General features: G+C 44.2%; 2 protein-coding genes across 3 annotated transcripts; one reads left to right on the top strand and one right to left on the bottom strand.

The window, feature by feature from the left end:
• Window positions 1-67: 67 nt before the first annotated feature.
• LOC133648793 (interphotoreceptor matrix proteoglycan 1-like) lies at window positions 68-23,913 on the bottom strand. 2 transcript variants are annotated; one of them, XM_062045232.1, is made up of 18 exons: window positions 23,791-23,913; window positions 6,687-6,869; window positions 6,190-6,420; window positions 5,965-6,131; window positions 5,459-5,496; window positions 5,258-5,292; window positions 5,083-5,174; window positions 4,856-5,005; window positions 4,518-4,576; window positions 4,266-4,286; window positions 3,934-4,118; window positions 3,813-3,865; window positions 2,067-3,678; window positions 1,732-1,983; window positions 1,130-1,662; window positions 789-1,008; window positions 494-704; window positions 68-370 (listed from the first exon to the last, which is right to left on the bottom strand). In XM_062045232.1, exons 2-18 carry the CDS (start codon window positions 6,733-6,735, stop codon window positions 328-330), a joined length of 3,951 nt encoding a protein of 1,316 aa, XP_061901216.1. In that variant the 5' UTR covers window positions 6,736-6,869; window positions 23,791-23,913; the 3' UTR covers window positions 68-327. The 2 variants fall into 2 exon arrangements, with proteins under 2 accessions (XP_061901216.1, XP_061901215.1); XM_062045231.1 differs by lacking the exons at window positions 4,266-4,286; window positions 23,791-23,913 and having other exon boundaries at window positions 6,687-6,867.
• Window positions 10,707-26,919, top strand: LOC133648798 (meiosis-specific protein MEI4-like). Its single transcript, XM_062045239.1, has 5 exons — window positions 10,707-10,854; window positions 11,224-11,379; window positions 11,443-11,852; window positions 15,553-15,678; window positions 26,636-26,919. The coding sequence occupies exons 1-5, from the start codon at window positions 10,830-10,832 to the stop codon at window positions 26,861-26,863; spliced, it is 945 nt and encodes a 314-aa protein (XP_061901223.1). The 5' UTR covers window positions 10,707-10,829; the 3' UTR covers window positions 26,864-26,919.
• Window positions 26,920-27,312: the final 393 nt, after the last annotated feature.

Here is a 27,312-nt window from a genome sequence, read left to right on the forward strand (position 1 = left end):
TGGACTTGTGTCCTTGAATGTGTGTGTAAATGTTTCCTTCGCAGACGAGACAAAAATGACAACACACTTGACGATCACTTAGTTTTTGACGTTTGATCAGACAGTTGAACAACCTTCACGTCTCCAAGGACCATTAAACACAAAATGGCTTCAAAACGACTGCAACACCTCCAGAAGACAACAGTTCGTTGTGAAAGATTTGACAAACGGTAGAAAAGAGACTTCACTGGAGATGAGGATTGTTTCGGTTGGATGTCTGCGAGAGACAAAACACGGTGAAAAATGAAGAAATCTTGTGGATCAGCTGACTCCTACATTCTGGGGTCATCACATAACCGAAGCGCCCACCAACTGCTTGCTGCCTTTGAATCTAAGACAAAGAATGGATCACATGACCAGGTGTGTTTTAATCTATGCAAACCATTTCTACAGCTAACAATATTTGTGTCTTTTTTTATGAAGGTTATGACGTCGCCGTGGGTTAAGACATCACCTGCACACGGCGCCGTGTCCGGGATCCACATGACATTCAGCGGCAGGCCCACAGCGGCCAGGCTGCAGGTCGCAGACGCTCTGACAAGGAAGGCCGTCTACGGACAGAAATCCCGGATTGCACTGGCATTGGGCCTCGAGGGAGTGGCGGTCGAGTATGCAGCGGGACCAGGGGTCGCAGGCCAGGAACTTGCATGGGTCGGCCTGGTCGGCTGCAGGAAACAGGTGACATGAATTGTTAACTTTATTGAAGTTCCATTCAGTAACATTGTGCATAGCAGCTTAACAAGTCGCACCTGGTTCCACGTCCAGAGAGCGGCTGTCAATGTGTATGTGCAGGCGTTTGGCGGCAGCCGAGCAGAACTCCTCCAGGACACAGTGAACTGCCTCTGTGATGTTGTAGGGCACTGATTTGGCCAGCTTCATGCGGCTGTTGACCACCACGCTGCCTTCGCGAAAGTTCAGAATCTCCAAGTTTTTAAAGCCTGTCAGATTGGCCTGCAGATACGGCAGCAGCTGTGGGGGCACAGAGGACAAATTGTTGCTAACAACGTCACAGATCGTCTTCACGTCTACAATGGCATCAACAAGACATCTTTTCACCTCACTTTCACCTCTTTTCACTTCCTTCACTCACCACATTAAGGAGGGTGTTTTCCAGGGACCTGTACTCCGGTGACGTCTTGTTAAAGAGGTCCATGGAGAAGTCCATATTGGTGACACGCAGGCTAAAGAAGACCACCAGCTCCCGACCATGGCTGGCTGTCGTCATTGTGGGAGTAGTCAGGTATTTAACAGGGGGCAGGGCCGTGACACTTACTGACACGTGTTGCTCAACTAAGCCGCTCCCCTCATCTGGTGACTCTGTGGTTATCGGGTCAGCTTGGTCCAGTTCCTCCGCCAGGTCCCTTACAGCCTCATCCACTACTGTTGGTCTGCTAGTTTGCATTTCAGCCGATTTCAGGTCTTCGTCAATAATGGTGACAGAGGGTTCATTTTGTCCAGGGACCTCTGCCACCTCAAAAAGTCCAAAGTCTACAGTCGGGCCATGAGACGAGAGTCCAGCAGCAGATGTCGCTGGCGGTGCTGCTATCACATTGGTGTCTCCTGGCCGTAAATGTTCTTCTTCAGTCTCCTCTAATGTGGCACCCCCCTCTGGCAGTGTCATGTCTTTAAAATGACAAAGTGTAAGTCAATGCAGAGAATTTCTCTGGTCTTGAACAGCTAGATTCTACTCACCTTCTGGGTTGGAAGTTTCAGGTGATTCTCTGGTCGCGTCCGCACCATCAGAAGAGTCCTCAATAAGCGGATGTTCCAGTTTACCTTCCACCTCCTCGCCTGGCTGAGCCGCGTTGGGAGTTACAGGCATATTGTCCTCTGGTCTGACATATTGAGGGAACTCCGGAACAACCTCACCAGTGTTCTCCTTGAAAAGATCATCTTCTTCAGCCTCAAAGTGGAAAAAGACCTTAATCGATTCAGCTGCTGGTTCTGCAACAAGTTCAGGAACAGAAAATGTTTGTCCTTCTGGTTCTGCAGAATCAAGATATGTTTCTGGCTGTGATGTACAGTACCTGGAACACCTTCTGGTGTTGACAGACTGATCACAATGTCTCCTGGTTCTGATGATTCGAATGAGTCTGAATTGCCACCTATTTCTTTTGGTTCTGCCTCAAGAATATCTAGTCTGTCTGCCTCTGCTTCTGAGATGTCCTCAGGATAAAGTTTTTTAAATACATCCACTCGCATGGACTCTTGTGAATTATCCCCTAGATGTGGTTCCTCTAGCCCACCTTCGCTATATTTTGAAACAATATCTGGCGTGTTTAGCTCTGTTTCCACAGCGACTTCATCTGCTGTTTCATTCACTTCCTTTACATTGGTCTCTGATTCTGTTTGAGACACCGGAGTTGTTGCCTCAACAACTTCTACTTCCTCCTTTGGAACCACAGCGACGACTTCTTCAACTAGTTTTGTAACATCAATCATGTTCTCCTCAATTGTTTTGGAACCTGTAGGAACTGATTCTTCTGATGTTTCCTCGAGAAAATCAGGCAGGTGTTTTTCTGAAACATAAGGTAATGTTTCCTCTTGAACATCAGGAAGGAGTTCTTCTGAAAAATCAGGTAATGTTTCCTCTAGAGCATCAGGAAGGAGTTCTTCTGAAACACCAGGTCCGATTTCCTCTAGAGCATCAGGAAGGAGTTCTGCTGAAATGCCAGGCAATGTTTCTTCTTGAACATCAGGAAGGAGTTCTTCTGAAACACCAGTGAATGTTTTTTCTTCCAGAGAAGTAGATATTGTGTCCTCTGAAGCATCAGGCCCAGGGTTTTGATGTTTGATGTGTTGTTTATCTGGAAGTGAAGCTTCAGTTTGTCCTTCTGCCTCTTGCATCTTTGCTACTTCCTGTATACCTTCTTCTATTTGCTCAGGTGCCTTTCCAACCTTTTCTTTTTGTTCAATCATGTCATCTGACTGTTCTTCTAGTGCTAAGTCTTGTGGCTTTAACCCTTTAGGTTCTTTGTTTTCCATTCCAGCAACCTCAAAAACTAAGTCTTGTGATTGTGGCACAACTTCTTGGTTTTCTGCCATCATCTCTTCATCTGGCATGTAAAAATCAGTCACTTCATATTGGGAATTCTCTTGCTGGACTTCTTGAGCAGGTTCCCCCAATAACTCTTTCTGTGCCTCTGCTGATTCAGACTCTAACCCTATGATGTTCCCAATGGGGACTCTTAAGTCAGGCAGGGAATCTGTCTCCAGCTGGACAACCTCTATGGAGTCAGTGGGCCTCTGGCCTGTGGTGGTGATGGTGAGGTCAGAGTCTGAAGGTTGGTCATCAGCAGGCGAAGTCATGGACCAAGTGTTTGCGGTGGTTGTCAGCTGATCCAAAGTGTCTTCATCCACGATGGTAGGGGGGCTTGGCGTGTAGTCTCGAATGAGTTCGCCAGTTTCAGTATGATGGACGCTTTCAATCTTATGAGAAATAATCAGCTCCTCCTCTTCTTGGTTGGATGGATCCTGTACTTCTGGTGCAAACATTAAGTCCTCTTCCGAGGGATCCAGTAATGTGACCAGGGCATTCTCCTTCTCTGAGGGGCTGAGGGCCAGCGCAGGGATGACTTTCGCCAACTCTGTATCATCAGTGAATACATCAAATTCGTTGTGGGAGTCTGGTTCACTGTCCTAAAAACAAGTCACATGATCAAATTATCCGTCCTTGCCAGCCCACCCCTTTTGATTAACCAATCAGCTCAATGCCCGCCTTCACATTCTCACTTAGTCTTTTGTTCACTTCCGTGTCAGTTTTGTCTCCTTACCTCCCCATCAACGCCCGTCGAGGAGGACGACGTCCGTGCCGGCAGGACGGCCACTGACAAAAAAAAGGCTTTGTCATCATAGGGTCACAAGTTCAAACGGTGAGATACGTGTGCTGTATACCTGGGTCGAAGTTCAAAGAATCCAAGTCCACCGGAAGAGATGCGTCCTCTCGTAGAGCTTTTCTTACCATCTCCCAAAGTTTGGAGTCTGGTGACGCTGTTGGAACAGCTCCAGCTGTCTCAGGGCTGATTTTCAAGGAAGACGTTTCAAAGACGAGGGAGTAGTAGACCGTTATACCGCCAACCCTAAACATGTTAACGTTAAACGTTGGTGACAGCAGTCAAATAAAGACTTTCTGAATATTAAGACTTTATCGCTACATAGACATGCTGCAAAAATTCAATAGAAGTGCTCCGGGTTCTAGAACAATGTGTAGTGAAAAATAAAATTACCCGCCGGCGTCCTGCGTATCGCTTGCATTGGAAACAAGTAGACAAGAACAGATTAAAGACAGGTAATTTTTTTCTACGATGACAACTAATATTTTGTACACGTCTCACAATGTCCACTAGATGCTAGATACGCCTTTACTCTTGCATACTAACAGAACTTCAGTCTTTTGAGTTGTCTCACAAACACTCTCGTACATAAACAACTTAGCGTCTGACAGCATGCCGACGTCACATGACTAAGATTCTTCTTACCTGATCCGTAGCACACGGATGCTTTGAAATCCCGGAAGTTTGTCGAAAACGTGCTGCATCTATGAAGAGAAACTTTTTTTCAAATGGTGTAGTTGCTAATCGTCTGGCAGAGCGCCATCATGTTGAGCACATGAATGGCTGCATCTATCTTTGGCCAGCTCGACTCTTGTGTGACATAATCGTCTTTGGAGTGCAATCAGATACCTTCCTGCTGGGAAATACCTGTTGTTGTTCTTCTTCTTAGTCGCTAATATTATTCTTCACAGCAACATCATAGTTTGACCAAACCTGTCCCAACCCATCTAGACTTCCAGAAATCCAGAAGACTCTCTCACTACCTGGTCCTGCAGGTGGTGGGCCAGGTCTATGTACTGAGGCGAGTCAGGGTCATCCAGCAGCTCTCTGTATCCTGGATCTACCAAGTCGATGCTAAACTCCACCATCTGCTGTGCCAGACTTTCAGGGACGACATTAGGAATGTCCAAGTCCTTGGGGACAACAAGTCGAATAGACGATCCCTCAGAGGACATTGTGTCGTCAACAAATGTGTTCATGGCGCTGGTACCTCATCCTTGGTGGTCCACTCATCACCAGGAGTGGAGCTAGAAGGGGAAGTGGACATGTCCAGGACTATGGTAGAGGTCTGAACTTCTGGACCTGAAGAAGGTGTACGTGAGTCAGAAAAACTGTGTTACAGAATGTGCAGCACATCCGAAAGTCCTTGGTATGACCGTTCTTACCGTTGGGAATGGCATCAGCTTGAGTGACGTGATCTCTGATGACCAATGAAAATATCATAAATCAAAACAAGATTCACTAATGAGAAGAAATTATTCAATACCATTAAACATATGAATAATAATTCTGATAAATATATAACAAGATCAATGAATCAAAAGACATATTGAGTTGTTTTGACCAACAAGAACGTTGACGCCTACCGTGATGGCAGACTCTCGTCTCTCAGGCGCTTCATCCTCTGCACACAAACAACACAATGATGACACAAAACAACACACACACACACTCACTGCTCTGTCAAGGATGTCATTAAGTAAAGTCTGGAGTGTTTAGTTGGTCCAAAAGTAAAAGAGGATTACTTTTAGATTTAGATACAACTAAGTAGATTACTTCTTACTACTGGCAGTACTATTACATGAAACAAGCTTCTTTTCGTCTTCACTACATCTCAACACTTGACTTTGCAACGTTTAAGGACGTTTGACACAAGTCTAAGTGTATTTGAAGCACTAGCGTAGCATGCTAGCGTAATGATACGTTACCTTGTTTTCCTGCTGAACATTAATATGAAGTTAGCTATCTTAGTATGTTGGTATGTTACCAGGTTTTCTTGCAGACTAAACATGTTAATAAGATGTTAACTAGTGTCGCATGCTACTACTCTGAATAACTACATTAAGCCACAAATGGCACTGTCACAGCCCACCCTGCGGATCAGGTTCAGGTGCTCCTCGGAGCCGCTGAAGTTTCTGGCAATGTTGGAGATGCACAGTGACTCCTGCTGGCACACTTGAACCCATCTCTGGTACTCCATGGTCCCAGGAATCCTGTCCAAAAAGATCCTGTAGGCCTCCCAAACAGCCTCCTGGCACACTAACCAATAAGACAGGAGTCAGAGACTGCTCAATTTGGTGGGTGGTGGCAGCCGTACCTCGGAGCTGGTAGTACTCCTGAAAACTGGCTAGAACCTCGCCAATGCTCTCCCGAGGACAGATTCTCACCCCAGAGTGAAGATACACCGACCTCTTGGATCGACGTTTCAACAGGTCAAACGCCACAGTTTTGGTGGACGGGGTCAACCCGCGAAACGCCGCTTCGGTATCACCGAGAACCGCTGCCTCCTTCTTCAGCTCCAAGTTCACATCGAATCCAGCGCTCCTTCCTATGTTGGAAAACAATTGAAAAAAAAAAAGTTGTAATCCTAATAGCATTATTAATCCTAATAGCATTGCTAATGTTAATAGCAATATTAATGGTACTAGCAATGTTAATGCTAATAGCGATACTAATGCTGATGGCATTGTTAATGTTACTGCAATCCAAATTCTGATACTGATATCGATGCTAAAAGCAATAATAATGCTGATAGCAATGTTAATAGCAATGGACTTTCCAGGCTGTGATCTAGGTATTCTGCATCAGACTCACCTTTGACATGCCAAGCGAGGAACAGCAACAGTCCAAAGGTCCAAAGCATTGTGGGACAGATCTGAATTGAAAGGGTCTGGCAGCTGTATGTGTTCTCTAGCTCTGTTTCACACGGAGGACCACTGTGGCTCAAAACGTCCTCATGTAATGTGGGATGCAGACGAAGGGACAGTCTTTGGTCTGCTGAGGGGACGGAGGCACAAGTGAGGTTAAAAAAAGTCCACTCTGTTTTAGGAATAATCTGTTTATCTGCTGCTCAGACGTAATCCGACTTTGCCCTGCGGCAGCCACAGCACTGCCGTCATCCTGTTAGTGGCTTTTTGCCCACAAGACCACCAGTTTGTCCTCGTGCTGGGGGGTCCAGTTGTCCGATTAAAAAGAAGAAAGTGGCGCCAAAACATTCACCTTTGACAGCTGAGACACTGTCCCAAGTTTTCCTTCTGTCCTTCCTTAATTTCTGTCCTTGCTTACTTTCTGTCCTTACATAATGTCTATCCTTACCTTATGGACGTCCCTACTTACTTTCTGTCCTTTTTGTCTGGGATGTACTAAATGTCTGTCCTTACTTACTTTTTAGCTTTACTTAGTGCCTGTCTTTATTTACTTTCTGTCCTTAATGTATTTAATGGATGTCATCAGATCACATGAGATTAGATATAAATGTATTGATCACTTGGGTGTGTGCCCTCAGGGAAATGAAGGTTCCAATCGCAGCTACACAGTACTGTATACAGTACACAGTTTAAAGTGGTTTCCATATATATCAGTGGTCTCCAACCTTTTTGTAACTGCGGACCGGTCAACGCTTGAAAATGAGTCCCACGGACCGGAGGAGGAGGAGGAGGAGGAGGATGATGATGAGATGGTATTTTTATTTTTTTATTTTTTTTTGTCATAAAAAAATACAATCATGTGTGCTTACTGACTGTATCCCTTCAGACTGTATTGATCTATATTGACATATAATGTAGGAACCAGAAATACAGTATTAATAACAGAAAGAAAACCCTTTTGTGCGAATGAGTGTAAATGGGGGAAGGAGGTTTTTTGGGTTGGTGCACTAATTGTAAGTGTATCTTGTGTTTTTTATGTTGATTTAATTACAAAAAAACAAACACTTTTTCTTTTATTTATTTATTTTTATTTCTTGTGCGGCCCGGTACCAATCGATACCGGTCCGTGGCCCGGTGGTTGGGGACCACTGCCATATATGTTTAGTCAACAATATTACTCACTGCTATCCTGGAGTTAAAGTCGTGATGATGTTGATGTCCTCCCAGGTCTAATGGACGGTCTTCCTTTCACCGTGACTCCATTGATTGTTTAATGAGGTAACAATCAGAACAAACTAATATTTTAACTTTCTCTTTGACCTGCTGAGTGCAACCACATTAGAAGGGGATGTCCTGCTACTAACGGACGTTCAATAGCCTACAACGATTTAATCAAGACTGTGTTCGTTGAGCTATGTGACTATTCAGTAGAAAATACATATAAAATGTAACGTATCAAGTAATTCAATTGAGTTATCCAACTGTCACGTCCCCCCCAACACCCATGTTTGTCATGGCTTCACAAACATTTGTACTAAACACAGCTTAACATCACAAATAACATCAGGGTGGTTGTAATAAAAAGTGAAATCCTTTCATCTACAGATTATTATTGATATCCAGTCAGGAAGAAGAAGCTGTTGTAGCGTGCATACACACTATATTTTTTACCCCATCTAACCAAACCTTGCTTTTTTGATAAGCACATCAAAAGTATAACCTGCTCCTGCTTTTTCCACCTCAGAAACATTTCCAAACTCGGGTCCACAGTATCTTATTCCGAACTACAAATGATTATTCACTCTTTTGTTTCCTCATGTCTTGATGATTGGAATTTACTCTTCACCTGTCTCATTCAAATGTGCAATTAGCTGCCACTACGCTCTCGCCAAGATCTCATAAATTCATCATGTTACTCCTGTTTCAGTGTCCTTGAATAGAATAGAATGTTGTTTATTGTCACCATACACAGGTACAATGAGATTAAAAACAACTCCAGTATCAGTGCGACAGTCTACAAAATATGCAAAACATAGGAAGAAAAAAAAAAGAAAAATAGTGCAAAAGGAGGTAAGGTGCACAGTCCAGTCCTGACTGGCTGCCTGTACATTTCAGTGCAGTACAACATTTTATCTGTTACTTACAGGGTTATGGCTATTGCTTACTTGGTAGATCTGTTATAGTTTCAATGTCCTGCTAGGTCACTGCATGAATTGATTTACCATGAATTGATTAACGTGGACCCCGACTTAAACAAGTTGAAAAACTTATTCGGGTGTTACCATTTAGTGGTCAATTGTACGGAATATGTACTGTACTGTACAATCTACTAATGCAAGTTTCAATCAATCAATCAATGCAGTCTGCTTTTTGTACCTCGTACAAAATTAAAAAGTGAAGGTGATAGAGCCTTTGAGTCAGTTGCCCCTAAATCAGGGGTGTCCAAAGTGCGGCCCGGGGGCCATTTGTGGCCCGCCACACATTCTGGAAATGCCATTGCAAAAATTTTAAAAAAAACATTAAAAAAGTGGATTGAGGTGAAATCTAACTAGAAAATGTTGCAATGTTGACACAAAGCTGCCATGCAGGCTGTTTTTTTTCTTTTGTCTATCTTTATTTTCCTTTTTTTGCCATTGCTCAAAAAAGAAAAAAAACCCACAAAAAATCAATAATGAATTATTGACATCTTCAAGGCTCCAATTACTTCAAATATTTCACATTAAAATGTTTTATGTGAAAAAATATTGCATATATTGTGTGGTTGCCATATAAAAACATCCAAGTTTTCTTTGACAAAAGAGCATAAAACAAACAAAATAATAGTTCAAACGTAAAATCGACAGATATATCTGAAGTTGATCTCGTAACTTAAGTGTTGAAAGTAAAACAAATAATAATACAAAATTATCACTTTATGAGTGGGGTACCTTTTGGATCCCAAAGATATTTTATTTATCTTTTCACTGTGATGAATCAAAAATGATAATGAAAATAAAATCAATGGTGTCATGCATTATTGATCTTTTCAGGGCTCCAATTACTTCACATCAAACATTGCTTTCTGAATGTTTTGGGCGGTGGGGGAAATACTGCATATTTCAGTTTTACTATAAAAAACAAAGTTGTCTTTGACAGAAAAGGCATATATAATAATAGGCAATAATAATTTGACTTGTTTTTAAAATGTTAATGACTGAGACCCTTTATGGGCCCCAGGAGCCCTAAATGTTAAAAATATATATATATATATATTTTGTTATGGTTTGAAAATGAAAAATATCAAAAGGCCCCCGCATGCTTTAATTTTTCCGTGTGCGGCCCTCAGTGGAAAAAGTTTGGACACCCCTGCCCTAAATGATGGAATGCACTCCTTTATAAGCAGCCAGCTGGTAGCAAACATGGCGCCTGTTGTTTAGTGGTCCATACTCTCTTTATACACAACTCTGCAAACTGTCTTCTTGGAATGCCATCTGGTGGTCACACGCTGACATCGTCATGAATTAAAAAAAACAAACGTATTTTCTTTCATCTGATGTGTATCTAATGAAGTGAACAGGTTATTTGTACACAGTCTGAGATGCTTCCATATTGGAAAACACAAACTAAAGTACTATGTAGGTAGGATACATAGCGGGAAAACGACAGTACTTTTACTGTGAAACTTTTTTTTCATTTTTTACATTTTAAATGATTTATGATTATAAATTTAACAACCGACATAACGAGCTGTCTTGCTTGTTGCTAAATTCCTGGGTCTCAATGTCCCTAGAACACAATCAACAAAACCAAAAAATATTAGTAGTACACCAAGTAAAATAACCACACGTCAACAAAATAAATGTTTAACAGTCTAACCGTTAGACTGTTAAACATTTAAAGCATCCTATCTGTTAGACTCTAACAGATAGGATGCTTTTATTGAGTCTGAGTCAATGACGTCATTGACAAAACCGGAAGTTGACTATGATGAAGCCTAATTTAGTGACATAACACACTTGTATGAAAGCAACCTGTTTTTTTTTCTTCTAATTAAATGTTTTTAAAATAGACAATTGACTGCTATCTGCGGTTAGCATTGTTAGCTCATCTAATGGAGAAACAGAAAAGATTGAGAGGTAATTCCATAATCTTCACACTTTGACTTAGTTTTATTGTTCAGCATGTAAATGATAACGTTTACTAGTCAACAAATGCTACCACAAAGGTTTAGGCGATATTACTTTAAGTTGAACCAATACTGTTCAGCTTAGCTAGCAGGTGTTAGCTAAAACACACTATTAGTACTCATGTTGTACTGCAACCCTTCATCAAATATTTCATCAATAATCAAAGTTAGCAAGAACATCATTTTTCAGGTTTGTCTTTGTTGCTAGTAAGTATGGTAGGATTACTGTAGTACACCAAGGGTGTATTGTTGTATTATTATATTGTACTGTATTTACAAATACAATGCTTATGACATTTCTAATGTTTTCAAACATAAGCGATGTTGGCCGTGGTCGTGGCGGTGGTCAAAAGCCGGCCTGCGGGCGTGAGCAGTCACCATCACGTGGAAGCTTTGGCAAGCAGCCTGCAACGCCAAGAGGGGAGGATGAGGAGCCAAGCTGACATGCTGAACATAATCACCATGACGACAGCAGGTGTGTTCATGTAGCGAGGATGTCAAGGTGTGTGTCTCACATGTAGCAGGTCTTCGCCAACAGGCAGCTCCTCTGACACGGCAGAACTCCTCCCGTTGGCTTTTCTGTCCAATCAGCCCAAAGATCCTGAGCGAGGGGCGGCGAGTATTCCTCACGTACACTTTCTGCAGTCACTGTGCACGTTACGCCGAGTGGGCAGTGGTCCAGACTCGCTGTGGCTTGGTCCAGGCGAGAGTGCGGACACGCTTTTGCTGGACACGCTGTGTGTGCTCATGGACTCTGTGGTGTCGGCGTTTAGGGACCGCCGCACAGCCAAAGAAGGCGAGCTCGCCCTAAAGGCGTGTCGGGCATGGACACAAGCATTGGATTGGTTCTTCTGTCAGAACGCACCGTGTGGTGACTTGATAACGCGCATGCACTCGTCTTTGAAGGAGCTGACCGCCATCTTAATGCATGCCAACCAGCGCCAAACTGTGAGTAACCTTTTCCTTTCCCTCTTCCTCACTTCATCTTTGCATCATCTTCTTCTTCTAGTACAAATGTTGTAGTACGTGTTAATATACAGTACATAGGGGCGGTATGGCGTAGTGGGTAGAGCGACCGTGCCAGAAACCTGAGGGTTGCAGGTTCGCTCCCCGCCTCTTGACATCCAAATCGCTGCCGTTGTGTCCTTGGGCAGGACACTTCACCTTTGCCCCCGGTGCCGCTCACACTGTTGAATGAATGATAGGTGGTGGTCGGAGGGGCCGTAGGCGCAAACTGGCAGCCTCGCTTCTGTCAGTCTACCCCAGGGCAGCTGTGGCTACAAATGTAGCTTACCACCACCAGGTGTGAATGAATGATGAGTTCCCACTTCTCTGTGAGCGCTTTGAGTATCTAATATATAAAATCTAATCCATTATTATTATTATTATATACCGAACTGTACTTTTGCAAACTATATTGTACCATACTGTGCCGTATCATACTGTACTGTACCAAAGTACCAACATCTAACAATAAATGAAAAATGTAATCGAAAATCTTTTGAAAAAGGACAATACTTTTTTGTAGAGAACAATACTGAACATCACACAATTTTTCACTTTGATAAAGAAAACATGCCCTTTCACATTGTCTTTAAACATGTTAACATGCTATTTAACCTTTTCTTCAAACATGGTAACATGCTCTTTAACCTTTACTTCAAACATGGTAAACTGCTCTTTAACATTGTTTTCACACATGCTGACATGCTATTTAACCTTTTCTTCACATCGTAACATGCTCTTTAACCTTTTCTTAAAAAATGTTGACATGCTCTCTTACCTTGTCTTCAAACATACTAACATGCTCTTTAACCTGTAAAGGTACAGTGAGGAAGGAGACGGCCCTGAGACAGGGACGTCGTTCCGCTGGCAGCGTGTTTATTTGCACGAATGTGTGACGGGTGTAATTAAGCCAAATATATGGTGTGTTATTATATGTGCCTTCCCGGTAAGGTTTATTCAGGTGTACTGGAGAGGAGGCTACGCCGGATAGTCGAACCTCAGATTCAGGAGGAACAGTGTGGTTTTCGTCCTGGTCGTGGAACTGTGGACCAGCTCTATACTCTCGGCAGGGTCCTTGAGGGTGCATGGGAGTTTGCCCAACCAGTCTACATGTGCTTTGTAGACTGGTGTCCCTCTGGAAGTTCTGTGGGGAGTGCTCAGAGAGTATGTGGTATCAGACTGTCTGATTGTGGCGGTCAGCTCCCTGTAAGATCAGTGTAAGAGCTTGGTCCGCAGTAAGTCGGACACGTTTCCAGTGAGGGTTGGACTCCGCCAAGGCTGCCCTTTGTCACCGATTCTGTTCATAACTTTTATGGACAGAATTTCTAGGCGCAGTCAAGGCGTTGAGGGGATCCGGTTTGGTGGCTGCAGGATTAGGTCTCTGCTTTTTGCAGATGATGTGGTCCTGATGGCTTCATCTGGCCAGGATCTTCAGCTCTCACTGGATCGGTTCGCAGCCGAGTGTGAAGCGACTGGGATGACAATCAGCACCTCAAAGTCCGAGTCCATGGTTCTTGCCCGGAAAAGGGTGGAGTGCCATCTCCGGGTTGGGGAGGAGACCCTGCCCCAAGTGGATGAGTTCAAGTACCTAGGAGTCTTGTTCACGAGTGAGGGAAGAGTGGATCGTGAGATCGACAGGCGGATCGGTGCGGCGTCTTCAGTAATGCGTACGCTGTATCGATCCGTTGTGGTGAAGAAGGAGCTGAGCCGGAAGGCAAAGCTCTCAAATTACCGGTCGATCTACGTTCCCATCCTCACCTATGGTCATGAGCTTAGGGTTATGACCGAAAGGACAAGATCACGGGTACAAGCGGCCGAAATGAGTTTCCTCCGCCGGGTGGCAGGGCTTTCCATTAGAGATAGGGTGAGAAGCTCTGCCATCCGGGGGGAGCTCAAAGTAAAGCCGCTGCTCCTTCACATCGAGAGGAGCCAGATGAGGTAGTTCGGGCATCTGGTCAGGATGCCACCCGAACACTTCCCTAGGGAGGTGTTTAGGGCACGTCCAACCGGTAGGGGGCCACGGGGAAGACCCAGGACACGTTGGGAAGACTATGTCTCCCGGCTGGCCTGGGAACGCCTCGGGATCCCCCGGGAAGAACTAGACGAAGTGGCTGGGGAGAGTGAAGTCTGGGCTTCCCTGCTTAGGCTGCTGCCCCCGCGACCTGACCTTGGATAAGCGGAATAAGATGGATGGATGGATATATGGTGTGTGACTATGTGAAGCGATTATCTGTTGAGTGTTCCCGGAAGGTGTTGAAAGTGCGTGTTGAGGAAGGTGCGGAAGTCCAGAAGGAGCAAGGCAGGTTTGGAGGTCCGTGGGCGAGCAAGAGGGCAAGGGCAGGAGAGAGGCGCCAGAGTCCGTCTCCCGGTGAAAAGTCGAGATCCAGCAAGGCAGCAAGAAGACAGGAGGATATCCGGGGAGACGAGACACACAACTAGAATTCAGGGAACGAAGAGGAGCTGCAGGGTGATGACACAGGACAGGACACAATGAGCACCACGGAGGGGAAACACAGAGAGCAAGGAAGCACATAGGCGAGGAAAGCTGGAGACCTGTGAGGCTTACTGTACTGGTACAAGTAGCTACGTTCTGGCACTGGAACGTAGGATCTGCTGGCTTATAAAGGCAGGGGAATTTTCATCAGCCTTGACTGAAGATTGCGTGCAGCCGTGCGAAAGACGTGTCCAGCGTTGCGCTCAGAGGAGCGCACAGCTGAATGTGCGGCCGTAGCACTTTACTTCAAACATTGTAAAATGCTCTTCAACATTGTTTTGACACATGCTATTTAACCTTTTCTTCAAACATGCTAACAAGCTCGTTATCTTTTCTTCAAACATGCTAACATGCTCTTTAACCTTGTTTTCATCAACTTTATTTGATAAAGAAAACGTACTAAAATGCTCTTTACCTTGTCTTCAAACATGCTAACATGCTCTTTAACCTTGTTTTTAGCAACTTTAATTGGCAACGAAAACATGCCAACATGCTTTTTGCCTTGTCTTCAAACAGGCTAACATGCTCTTTAACCTTGTTTTCATGAATTTTACTTGATAAAGAAGACATGCTAACATACTCTTTGACCTTGTCTACAAACATGCTAACATGCTGTCTAACCTTGAGTTGAGTTGGGTTGAGTTGAGTTTGAGTTTATTTCGAACATGCAAGCATACAACATGATACATCACAATTTCCAGTTTCTCTTTTCAACATGTTCAAAAAGGAGTAGGAAGAAGCAGAGCTTATTTAATCCTACCCCTTTTCTTTACATAACAGTTGCTAAAACTTTTTGTTCACTTCCTGTTCACAATTTATTCACAATAAACTCCATAAGTAATCACAATAAAAATAAATAAATAATAGTAATAATTTAATAATAATAATTGGTGAAGTAAGTCATATTTCATATGATGAGATAAGTAAGATTACTTTAAGAATGAATGAATGGATGGATGAAATAACCTTGTCTTTAAACATGCTACCATCATGTTCTTGTTTTCAAATATGCTAACAGCCTTTGAGCGTCATTATATTTTTACATGTTGTTCTTTCATTGTACAGGATAAAGTATGAAGAACACAAATAAAAACGATTATTTGTTTTCCTAAACTTGTTGACCATAATTTACACACACGTGTTTTCCAGAATGTAGAGTTGCTGACGGCCTGCTTGGTGACATTGACAAACAGTCGCATGTCAAAGTCCTTCTTGGTTGGCCACTTCCTGTGTGAGGTCAACATGCTGGCTGACAGGCTGTGGAACGCCATGCAGGTAATCACACTCTTGTTGCCATGGTTACCTTCGTACATTTTTACATGTCCTACATAAACTGTACATTTATAAATGTGCTATAGTAATACTACTGTTTTGATAGGCTATGCTGGAATTAGATTCCGAAGTAGAGTTGAAACAGTTACCAAAAATAACAAAAGACGCCCTTGCGAGGAGTGGAAAAATAACAGAAGACGCACTAAAAATGAGTGGGGAACACAAAATGCACTTAGGAGTGCTGAAATAGGCTACACAACTATACCAGGGCGAAGCCAATGGGAAGGTAAGTGTGATACCAGCCAAGACGGGAATGTTGATCACTGGTGAGCGCCAAGCGAGTGTAAAACGTTCTTGGAGGTGAGTGAAGCATCGACAATCAACTGGCAACAACAGGGGCTGGTAGAACGGCTTAAAAAGCCAGAAAAATTGGCTGCAGGTGTGCTAGAGTGGCTCTGACCCAGAACTACAAAAACCAAGTGCTGGAACAGAGAGCAGATAGGAGGTAGCAGAGCAGCCAAAACACCTGACAGTAAACCCCTCATCCCCTTATAAGGCGACCCCTGGTGGTTTCCCTGGTTCTTCAGAATTTAGAGAGTGGAAGTTACGGGGTTGGAGATCGATGAAGAATACACCCATGAACGTTCCCCCGGCTAATAAACTTCCCAGTCGACCAGCTACTGCACCCTCCTAGCCCGCCTTCACAGAGTAAGCTGGTTGGCCATCAATCACGCCCGCAGGAGGTGGAGCCACCGATGGAGGACACAGGGAACTTGTCGTAACTGCCTTGATGTTGGAGACGTGGACCAGAGTTTGTCGCTTGAGCAACGGAGGTAATTGAAGTTTGACTGCTGTAGGAATGATGATCTTGATGATCTTAAAGGGTCTGACGCACCTTGGCGAGAGTGTCCTAAAAACACCAGCCAAAGGTAAGTCGCGTGTAGAAAGCCATACTCTTGTCCTGGCTGATATCAGGGCGCCGGAGTCATAAGGCGGTCCGCCAGTTACGAGTGGCAGTCCGGGATAAGACCGCACGGGTGTCCCGCCACACCCGGTGAGCTTGGTGAAGGTGGATGAATGGAATGGACACCTCTCACTCCTTGGACGGAAACAAAGGGGCTGGTCACCATAGGCGAATTTGAAAGGAGACATACCTGTGGCCGAGGAGACGAGGGTTTTATAAGCATATTCCGCCTAGGAGAGGTGGGAGGACTAGAAAGAAGGGTGTTGATTGCATACGCAGTGGAGGGCCGCCTCCAAGTCTTGGTTATTCTGTTCCATCTGGCTGTTGTTTTGGGGGTGGTACTCTGAGGAGAGACTTCTTGATGCACTCAACGCCTTGCAAAAAGCCTTCCATACTTGGGACACAAACTGGGGCCCCCTCTTCAACACCAAGTCCAGAGGGATGCCATGAATCTGCAACTTGTGCTTGACCAGAAGTTGAACTGTCTCAAGGGATCAAGGCATTTTGGACAGGGGAATGAAGTGTGCCATTTTGGAAAAACGGTACACCAAATTAAAAATTACACAATTGTCTTGTGAAACTGTGAGGGCTGTGATAAAGTCCAGGGCTATGTGGAACAAAGGTTGTGGAGTAATGGGTAGTAAATGAAGAAGGCCGACTGACAGGCGATGAGTTCAGAATCAGAATCGTTTTATTGCCATTGTTTGAGAACGGGTTCACAAACTAGGAATTTTTCTTGGTGCAAACGTGCGACATAAAACACATATAACACATATTTGGTATAAAAAAGAGCTGTGACTGAGCTATCAGATAGACTTAGAAGGGATTCAAGGAATTGAAGGAGCTGCTGTTAGGAGTTATTGTTCATTTGCCTGATGGCCGAGGGGAAAAAACTGTTCAGGTGGCGGGAGGTGTGGGTCTGGATGGAGCATAGTCTCTTGCCTGAGGGGAGAGGGGAGAAAAGCGTGTGTCCAGGGTGAGAAGAGTCAGCTGTGATCCGACCCACACGCCTCCTGGTCCTGGAGGAGAACAAGTCCTGGAGGGATGGGAGCTTGCAGCCAATCACCTTCTCAGCAGCACATACGATGCGCTGCAGTCTATTCTTATCCTGGACTGTGGCGCCGGGGAACCACACTGTGATGGAGGTGGTCAGGATGGACTCTATGATGGCTGAGTAGAACTGCACCAGCATCTCGGTCGGCACCTTAAGTTTCCTCAGCTGCCGCAGGAAGTACATCCTCTGCTGGGCCTTCTTGATGAGGGAGCTGATGGTCAGCTCCTACTTGAGGTCCTGGGTGATGGTGGTGCCCAAGAAACGGAAGGAGTCCACAATGGGGACGGGGGTGGGAGAGACAATCAGGGTGAGGGGGGATGGTGGGGCTGTGACTTTCCTGAAGTCCATGATTATCTCCACTGTTTTCTGGGCGTTCAGCTCCAGGTTGTTGAGGCTGCACCAGGACGTCAGCCGGTCCACCTCTCTCCTGTAGGCGGACTCATCGCCATTCGAGATGAGCCCGATGAGGGTGGTGTCATCCGCAAACTTGAGCAGTTTTACGGATTGGTGACTGGAGGTGCAGCAGTTTGTATACAGGGAGAAGAGCCAGGGGGAGAGTACACAGCCCTGAGGAGTACCAGTGTTTGTGGTTCGACTGTCCGAGACAATCTTCCCCAGCCGTACGTGCTGTCTTCGGTCTGTCAGGAAGTCATTAATCCAACTGCAGAGGGAGTTGGGCACACTGAGCTGGTAGAGCTTGTCTCGTAGCAGTCCAGGGAGGATGGTGTTGAAGGCAGAGCTGAAGTCCACAAACAGGATCCTAGCGTAGGTTCCTGGGGAGTCCAGATGCTCCAGGATAAAGTGGAGGGCCAGGTTCACTGCATCATCCACAGACCTGTTGGCTCTGTAGGCGAACTGCAGTGGGTCCAGGAGGGGGGCGGTGATGTCCTTGAGGTGGGGCAGGACCAAGCGCTCAAAGGACTTCATGACCACAGACGTCAGCGCGACCGGCCTGTAGTCATTTAGTCCTGTGATCCGTGCTTTCTTGGGGACAGGGACAATGGTAGAGGTCTTAAAGCAGGACGGCATGCGGCATAGCTTCAGAGAGGTGTTAAAAATGTCAGTGAAGACAGGAGCCAGCTGGTCCGCACAGTGTCTGAGAGTGGAGGGGGAGACACCATCCGGCCCGGGGGCCTTCCGCGTATTCAGCTTCAAGAACTGCCGGCGTATATCCTCTTCTTTGATGGAGAGGGTCTTTACAGTCTTATGATGTTTTTGGAGTCCTGTGATGTCATTGGAGTCCTTTGAGTCCTTTAACTCCTTTAATGATGTGCTGGCATTGGTGGGGAGGGTGATGGTGGGGGGAGCATGGCTTTGATGAGCTGAAGGCCGTTCATGACGACAGTAATGTGTGTTGACGCCCTGAGCGAGAGTCCGGTCATTCAGGGCCTGGGGGGTTTTGGGCTTATAGTTCGTAAGGGCCCTTAGACCTCTCCAAACTGCCGCAGAATCATTGGAGCGGAACTGTTCCTGTAGACGGTTAGAGTACACAGATTTAGCTTTCTCCACTTCCCTGGTGAAGTGGTACTTCGCTTCTCTGTATGTACTTCTGTCCCCGCTTCTCCACGCAGCCTCCTTCTTCTTGCGCAGCTGTCGGAGCTTGGGTGTGAACCAGGGCTTGTCGTTGTTATAACAAACCCTGGTGCGCGTTGGAATGATGCGCGCCTCATTGAACTGTATGTATGAGGTCACAGTGTCTGTACACTCGTCCAGATTGTTCGTGGCCGCTCCAATTGCCTCCCAGTCTGTCGTTTCCCAACAAGCACGCAACTCGTCCACAGACTCGGCAGTGAAACACTTAATGTTCCTCATAACAGGTTTAGCCAGTTTCAGTCTCTGTCTGTATGAAGGGATTAAGTGCACCATCACGTGATCTGATAGTCTAAGAGCAGCGCGCGGGACTGCATGAAAAGCCTTGCTCAGTGTAGTGTAGCAGTGATCCAGCGTGTTCTCCTCTCTGGTCGGGCATTTAATAAACTGTCTATACTTTGGTAATTCCTGGCTCAAATTTCCCTTGTTAAAGTCACCAAGCACGATAACAAGAGAGTCAGGAAAAGACCGTTCCACATGTAAGATCTGTCCTGCGAGCGCGCGCTGAGCGTCACGCACGTCCGCGCCGGGCGGGATGTAAACAGCCACGAGAATGAATGAAACAATCTCACGCGGTGAATAAAAGGGCTTACAGTGGATGAAATAATATTCCAGAGAGGAAGAACAGTGTCTAAAAATGACAGTCACGTCTGTGCACCAGCTATTGTTGATAAAGAAGCATAGTCCCCCGCCTCTTTTTTTGCCAGAGAGCGCCGCGTCTCGGTCCGCGCGGAGGAGATGAAAGCCCTCCAGTTGAAGCGCGCTGTCCGGGACACTTGCGCTCAGCCAAGTCTCCGTGAAACACAACACACATGATGAGGAGATGTCCTTGTTCCTTCTCATCAGCAACGCTAGCTCATCCATCTTGTTGGCAAGTGAGCGGACGTTGGAGAGGAAGATGCCTGGTAGAGGCGTGCGTAATCCCCGTCCGCGAAGACGGACAAGTGCGCCCGCTCTCTTTCCTCGTCGATGCGGTTTCCCTCTTTTGATCGCAGAATGGACCAAATCCGCAGCTGACGCTAAGATGACCGGTAACAAGTCCATAGGGATGGTGGATCTGATGTTCAGTAGCTCTTCACGGGTGTAAGAGCACCCGGAAACACAATTTATGTACAAAAACAAACAAAACAGAGCGCATGAAAGCACCGAGGCAGCCTTCATCGGCGCCATGATGATGACAATATGATGAGTTGCCTTGCTTCTGGCACAGACAGAACAGGCGTTGAGAAACCCCTCGATGTCTCTCTCCATAGCAGGCCACCAGAATCTCGGAGCGATGATGAATAGTGTGTGCCTCACGCTGGGATGGCATGACACCTTCGAAGCATGTCCTCACTGAAGAACTTTTAATCTTAGCTCAGCTTTTCCAAAGTTCCTGTGGCTGGGTCGGACACTCATCTCTCCACTTCCCACTTGAATGCCCCCATCACTCGGGCCACAGGTACTATGGTCTCTGCAGCAGTCTTATCGGGGGTAGGACCGTAGACTCTGGAGAGTGTGTCAGGCTTAATGTTGCGACACCCGAGTCTGTAGGTAATGGAGAAGTGGAAGCGTGTCAGAAAGAGGGACCACCGTGCCTGGTGGGAATTCTGTCTTTAGGCGGTCCTGATGTGAACCAAGTTCTTGTGCCCCGTCACAAACATGAATAGAGTGGCTGTCGCCCCCAGCCGGTGCCTCTATTCCTGCAGCTCAAGAATGATGGCCAGCTGCTCTCTAGTACACCAAAATGTTCCTTTCTGCCGCAGTGAGGCGACACAAGAAGAATGCACAGTGATGCAGCCTCTGGTCGACCAGAGATCGCTGGGAAAGAAATGCTCCCACTTTTGTATCCTATGCATCAACCTGGACTCGCTGCTTTGGCGGTCAACACAAAAGATAATTTAGTAGATGTAAGACTTGTCAAAGGTTTGGCTTTGATGCTAAAGTTGCGAAAAAAATGCCTATAAAAGTTGGCAAACCCCAAGAATCTTTGCAAGTTCTTCCTTGATGTAGGGAAAGGCCAATCAATCCCACCCTGGATCTTGGCAGAATCGGGTAGCCGATGAAGAACAAGACGGGTGTAGCGGACATGCTTGTGGTGATTTCTGGAATAAATAGGAATTTCATCCAAGTAAACAAAGCAGAACTGGTTGATCATATCTCTAAGGACATCATTAAATAAGCTTTGGAATACAGCGGGCACGCCCGAGCGGTTAATGCGTTGCGTAGACAGTTAGCATGACAGAATGTGCTCTGTCAAGAATGGTGGTTGTGCACCAATCAATACATGGGTTTGGAAGTTGGAGCAATGACAGACCGAAAATGACGAGAGCCGACTGACATGTCAAAATAAAAAATAGAGGGTCTCGTGGTGAACACCAGATGACTGTAAGGACATTGACACAGTTTGGTGAGTAAACGGCCATCCAATGAGTGGACTTCTTTAGGAATACTGAGTTTGAGTTGGGCAAATTTTCGTTTGTCTACAAAGTTTGAATCAATAAAGCAATTATCAGCCTCAGGTCTGGGCTCCCAACCTAATGACAAAGATGAAGATGGGATTGCTCAAAGGTGGAGAGTTGTCTTCCGAGCTGCATAGGCACCTCCGTAAGCTCCTTCGACCGGTTAGCAGCAAAACTGGTAGGGACGATGACAGGGTTGCCCTGACCGACTTCGTAGGCAAAACAGTGTGGTATCGGCCATCCTCCTCAAAGTCTTCTCTATAACACTCCCGTAGTCTGTGGTCGAGACCAACTGCCAAATCAATCAATTTGTCGAGCTTGGCAGTTTTGTCACGGCCAGTTAATTTTTAATGCGGCGATTAAAGGCCTACTGAAATGAATTTTTTAAATTTAAACGGGGATAGCAGATCTATTCTATGTGTCATACTTGATCATTTCGCGATATTGCCATATTTTTGCTGAAAGGATTTAGTATAGAACAACGACGATAAAGATTGCAACTTTTGGTATCTGATAAAAAAAAGGCTTGCCCCTACCGGAAGTAGCGTGACGTAGTCAGTTGAACATATACGCAAAGTTCCCTATTGTTTACAATGATGGCTGCATGAAGTGAGAGAGATTCGGACCGAGAAAGCGACAATTTCCCCATTAATTTGAGCGAGGATGAAAGATTTGTGGATGAGTAAAGTGCAAGTGAAGGACTAGTGGGGAGTTGAAGCTATTCAGATAGGGAAGATGCTGTGAGAGCCGGGGGTGACCTGATATTCAGCTGGGAATGACTACAACAGTAAATAAACACAAGACATATATATACTCTATTAGCCACAACACAACCAGGCTTATATTTAATATGCCACAAATTAATCCTGCATAAAAACACCTGCGTGTTTGTTACGCTAGCTCCTAGCTCCTCTGCTAGCTCCTAGCTCCATAGAACACGCCAATACAATTCAAACACCTGATCAACACACACAATCACTCAGCCCAAAAGACCGTTCACCTAACCCAAGGTTCATAAAGCTTATATATTTTAAAAAAGTTACGTACATACGCAAAAAAAAAGTTGCGCACATACGGTCAAGCGATCAAATGTTTAGAAGCCAAAGCTGCATACTCACGGTAGCACGTCTGCGTCTTTGTCATCCAAATCAAAGTAATCCTGGTAAGAGTCTGTGTTGTCCCAGTTCTCTACAGGCGTCTGTGTATCGAAGTCAAAAGTCCTCCTGGTTAGAGTCTCTGTTATCCGAGTTCTTCCATCTTGACTGCATCTTTCGGGAATGTAAACAAAGACGCGCCGGCTGTGTACTGTTGTTGCTGACTTCATTCGAAAAATACGTCCGTTTCGCACCGACAACTTTCTTCTTTGCTTGCTCAGCTTCTTTCTCCATAATGCAATGAACATAATTGCAACAGATTCACGAACACAGATGTCCAGAATACTGTGGAATTATGAAATGAAAACAGAGCTTTTTCGTATTGGCTTCAATGTGGAAGGCATACCCGTGTTCCCCGGGCTACGTCACGCGCATACGTCATCCTCAGAGGCGTTTCGAACCGGAAGTTTAGCGGCAAATTTAAAATGTCACTTTATAAGTTAACCCGGCCGTATTGGCATGTGTTATAATGTTAAGATTTCATCATTGATATATAAACTATCAGACTGCGTGGTCGGTAGTAGTGGGTTTCAGTAGGCCTTTAAGCCCTTTAGGAAAAATACTACATAGCGCTATACCACTAAATCTACTCTTGGCCGCTAAAATGCGGAAGTCAATAGAATACCCGGCTACAGAGAGATTTTTCTTGTTTAAAGTCCGGTGAGCGACCGCCTGCCTCACTGCTTTTAAGAGGGTGATCAAAAAAAAAAGTCATTTCAACAACAAAAAAGAGCAGCAAGGTGCACACAGCTGACCTAGTTTTGCAAGCTACCATAGCCCAGGCAGTGTTTTTTTCAGATAATAAGCTGTTAATAAAAGCTATCCAGGCCTGGTCAGTAGAATAGGAACTAAACTGCTGGTCAAATACTAGTGAGCATTGGTGAGGGAATTACTCGCATGAGCTAGACTCACCGGAGAAGTGGGAAGGGTGTGGAATATTGAGTTGCCGAGGCAAGGACAGAGTCGCTGCTGGTGGGGGAATGACGGTCCCGGTCCCAGTCTGAGTTCCTCCCGGGGTCAACAGCAGCGCAAGCTTGCTCCAAGTCCTGGTCAAATGTCCCAATTTTGGTGAAAAGTTTGTTGATAGCAGCTGCCGTGTCACGCAGCAGCTGGTTGTGATTACCAACCATTTGTCCAATGCTCTTGAGCACTGAGCGAAAATTTTCCAGTTCTGCGGGGTCCATGTTGGCCAGTTGAATTTGTTATGATTGGCTATGCCGGAATAGGACTCCAAAGCAGAGATGAAATCGTTTCCAAAAATAACAATATTTAGTAACAAAAGACATACTCATGATGAGTGAAAAATAAGAGAAAATGCACTCAGAAGGAGTGGGAGTATAGACTACACAACTATACCAGGACGTAGCCACTGGGAAGGTAAGTGTGAGTTGATCACAGGTGAGCTCCAAGCGAGTGTTAAACGTTCTTGGAGGTGAGTGAAGCATCGACTATCAAATGGCAACAATAGGGGCTGGTAGAATGTCTTAAAAAGCCAGAAACAAATGAGCTGCAGGTGGGCTAGAATGTCTCAACAGAGAGCAGATAGGAGGCAGAAGAACAGCCAAAACACTTTACAACTACTTGTATAAACTGTACATTTTCACACTTATACTACTTGTATAAACTGTACTTTTACACACTTATACTACTTGTATAAACTGTACATTTACACACTTATACTACTTGTATACATACTTGCCAACCCTCCCGATTTTCCCGGGAGAGTCCCGAATTCCAGGGCAACCATTCTCACAAATTTCTCCCGATTTCCACCCGGACAACAATATTGGGGGCGTGACTTTAGCGTCCTCTCTCACCTGTATATATATATATATACATATATATATATATATGTATATATATATGTATATATATACACATATATATATATATGTATATATATATGTATACATATATATATATATATATATATATGTATATATATATATATATATGTATACATATATATATATATATGTATACATATATATATATGTATACATATATATATATATATATATGTATACACACATATATATATATATACACACATATATATATATATATATGTATACACACATATATATATATATATACACACATATATATATATATATATATATATATATATATATATATATATATATATATATATATATATATATGTGTGTGTGTGGGAAAAAATCACAAGACTATTTCATCTCTACAGGCCTCCTGATGATTGAGGAAACCCTCATGAAACAGGCCTGTAGAGATGAAATAGTCTTGTGATTTTTTCCCACACACACATATTACGCTCTACCACGGTATCGAACACTATTTTTTTGGATAATCTAATTAAGACATATATATATATGTTAAGCTTTTCTTGTAAAATTTGAAACCTTTCATTTGTAAAAATGAAATAAAGTCACATATGCCTCTTTTCATTCACCCTGTACATCAGTTCAGGTCAAGATCAAATACAGCTCTACTTAAAACTCAAATCTCGATTGGATTATAACACACACTCTGAAGATGAAAAAAACACCATTTGTGATTTGTGAAACCTTTATTCTACGCATTTTTGATAGAAATATTGCCTTGTCAACAATTAAAAACAATTTAGTTTTTCCCCATTATTTTGCACAACAGTACTGGCAAAATTATTCAATGTTTCTGACAGTTCAAGTAAAAAGTCTGTTATCAACTATCAGTATCACCCACTATTCAAATATGGTAAAAGCTCTAATACTGTAAACTCTAATTGGTGTTTGGCGCTAACTCGTGGTGAGTATATAATGAATGTTAAGTCACACACAAATCTTTTCTACAGGTATAGATCAGAATGCCATGTGAAAATTGTTTTGCTATAGTAACACTTCCATATTCAGAGATATTGATTCATTCTGCACTGTAGATAAATTACAAATATTAATCAAATTCATAATGATAGATTAATCAGCATAAACGTGCCTGCACACACTATGGTCATGTGCCTTGCCCATGAATCAATGATTTGATGAATGAATGTGTAAATAAATGGATGGATGTGCGAATAAAAGAATGAATAGTATTGAATGTGTAAATGAAAGAATGTGTGTAATAATAATAATAATACCTGGGATTTATATAGCGCTTTTCTAAGTACCCAAAGTCGCTTTTACATGTTAAAAACCCATCATTCATTCACACCTGGTGGTGGTAAGCTACTTTCGTAGCCACAGCTGCCCTGGGGTAGACTGACGGAAGCGTGGCAGCCAATTTGCGCCTACGGCCCCTCCGACCACCACCTATCATTCATTCACCGGTGTGAGTGGCACCAGGGGCAAGGGTGAAGTGTCCTGCCCAAGGACACAACGGCATGGTAAGAGGCGCTCTACCCACTACGCCATGCCGCCCCAAGTAATGGATGTTTGAAGGAAAGGATGAATGAATTGAGACTTTTATTATTAGGTTGCACAGTGAAGTACATATTCCGTACAATTGACCACTAAATGGTAACACCCGAATAAGTTTTTCAACTTGTTTAAGTCGGGGTCCACTTAAATTGATAATGAGTGTTGCGAATGAATTGATGAATGAATGGATGTGTGAATGAATTACTGTATGAATGGATGAGTGAATGAATGTGTATGTGAATGGCTGGATGAATTAATGGATAGATGTATGAATTGATGAATATGTGCTGAATGAATGAATGAATGATAACATTTTGTTTGATCACATGCACATAGCATTAGCCGCTGACGTAGCTAACATTGATCTGTGTGTGCAGGACGACTCTCCTCTTGACGTGTTTCCTGTGGATAATTACCAGAACTTGAGTCACATTTTATGGATCCTGGAGGAGCATCTGCAGAACAGTGAGGTGGCGTGGCCAGAGGAGGAGTGGTCTGAGTGGGTGGACCGCCTCCTTCACTTGGAACAACGAATGTTTGCTCTTTCTGAGGAGTTTCCTCTGTTTGCCATAATAGTGTGGAGGATTGTGGCGCTCCTGAAGTGAGTGTTTTTATTTTACATTCATGTCAGAAGCAAACATTAAATATAAAATCATCTTCATCTCATAATGTTTTAATTATGTGATTGTGCTCTTTATACTTTTTGCCATGTTCATCTGAAAACAACTTTTTAACATCAAACAACTTTTTGTTGTTTTTCATTTTAGTCTTAACTATCAGTCGACAATGAAGTTCAGGGGCCGTACTTATCAAGCTTCTTAGAGTGCCATTTTACGCTTAAGTCCTGAGCATTTGCGAAATTTAGTCCTACTCTCAAACTTAAGAATAAAAGCTTTTTATCAACGTTCTTAAGTCTAAGAATCACTCCTACTCTCCACGATATTTAAGAGACCTTCAGAGGTGTCTTAAGTGGTTAGGAGTTGCCAGCAGGGGATGGCACTGAGGCGAGAGAGACGTGCGCGAACGTTCAGGGAACGGAACGATGTTTTTTTTT

This window comes from Entelurus aequoreus, linkage group LG04 (genome assembly GCF_033978785.1).
Source record: "Entelurus aequoreus isolate RoL-2023_Sb linkage group LG04, RoL_Eaeq_v1.1, whole genome shotgun sequence".
NCBI lineage: Eukaryota > Metazoa > Chordata > Actinopteri > Syngnathiformes > Syngnathidae > Entelurus > Entelurus aequoreus.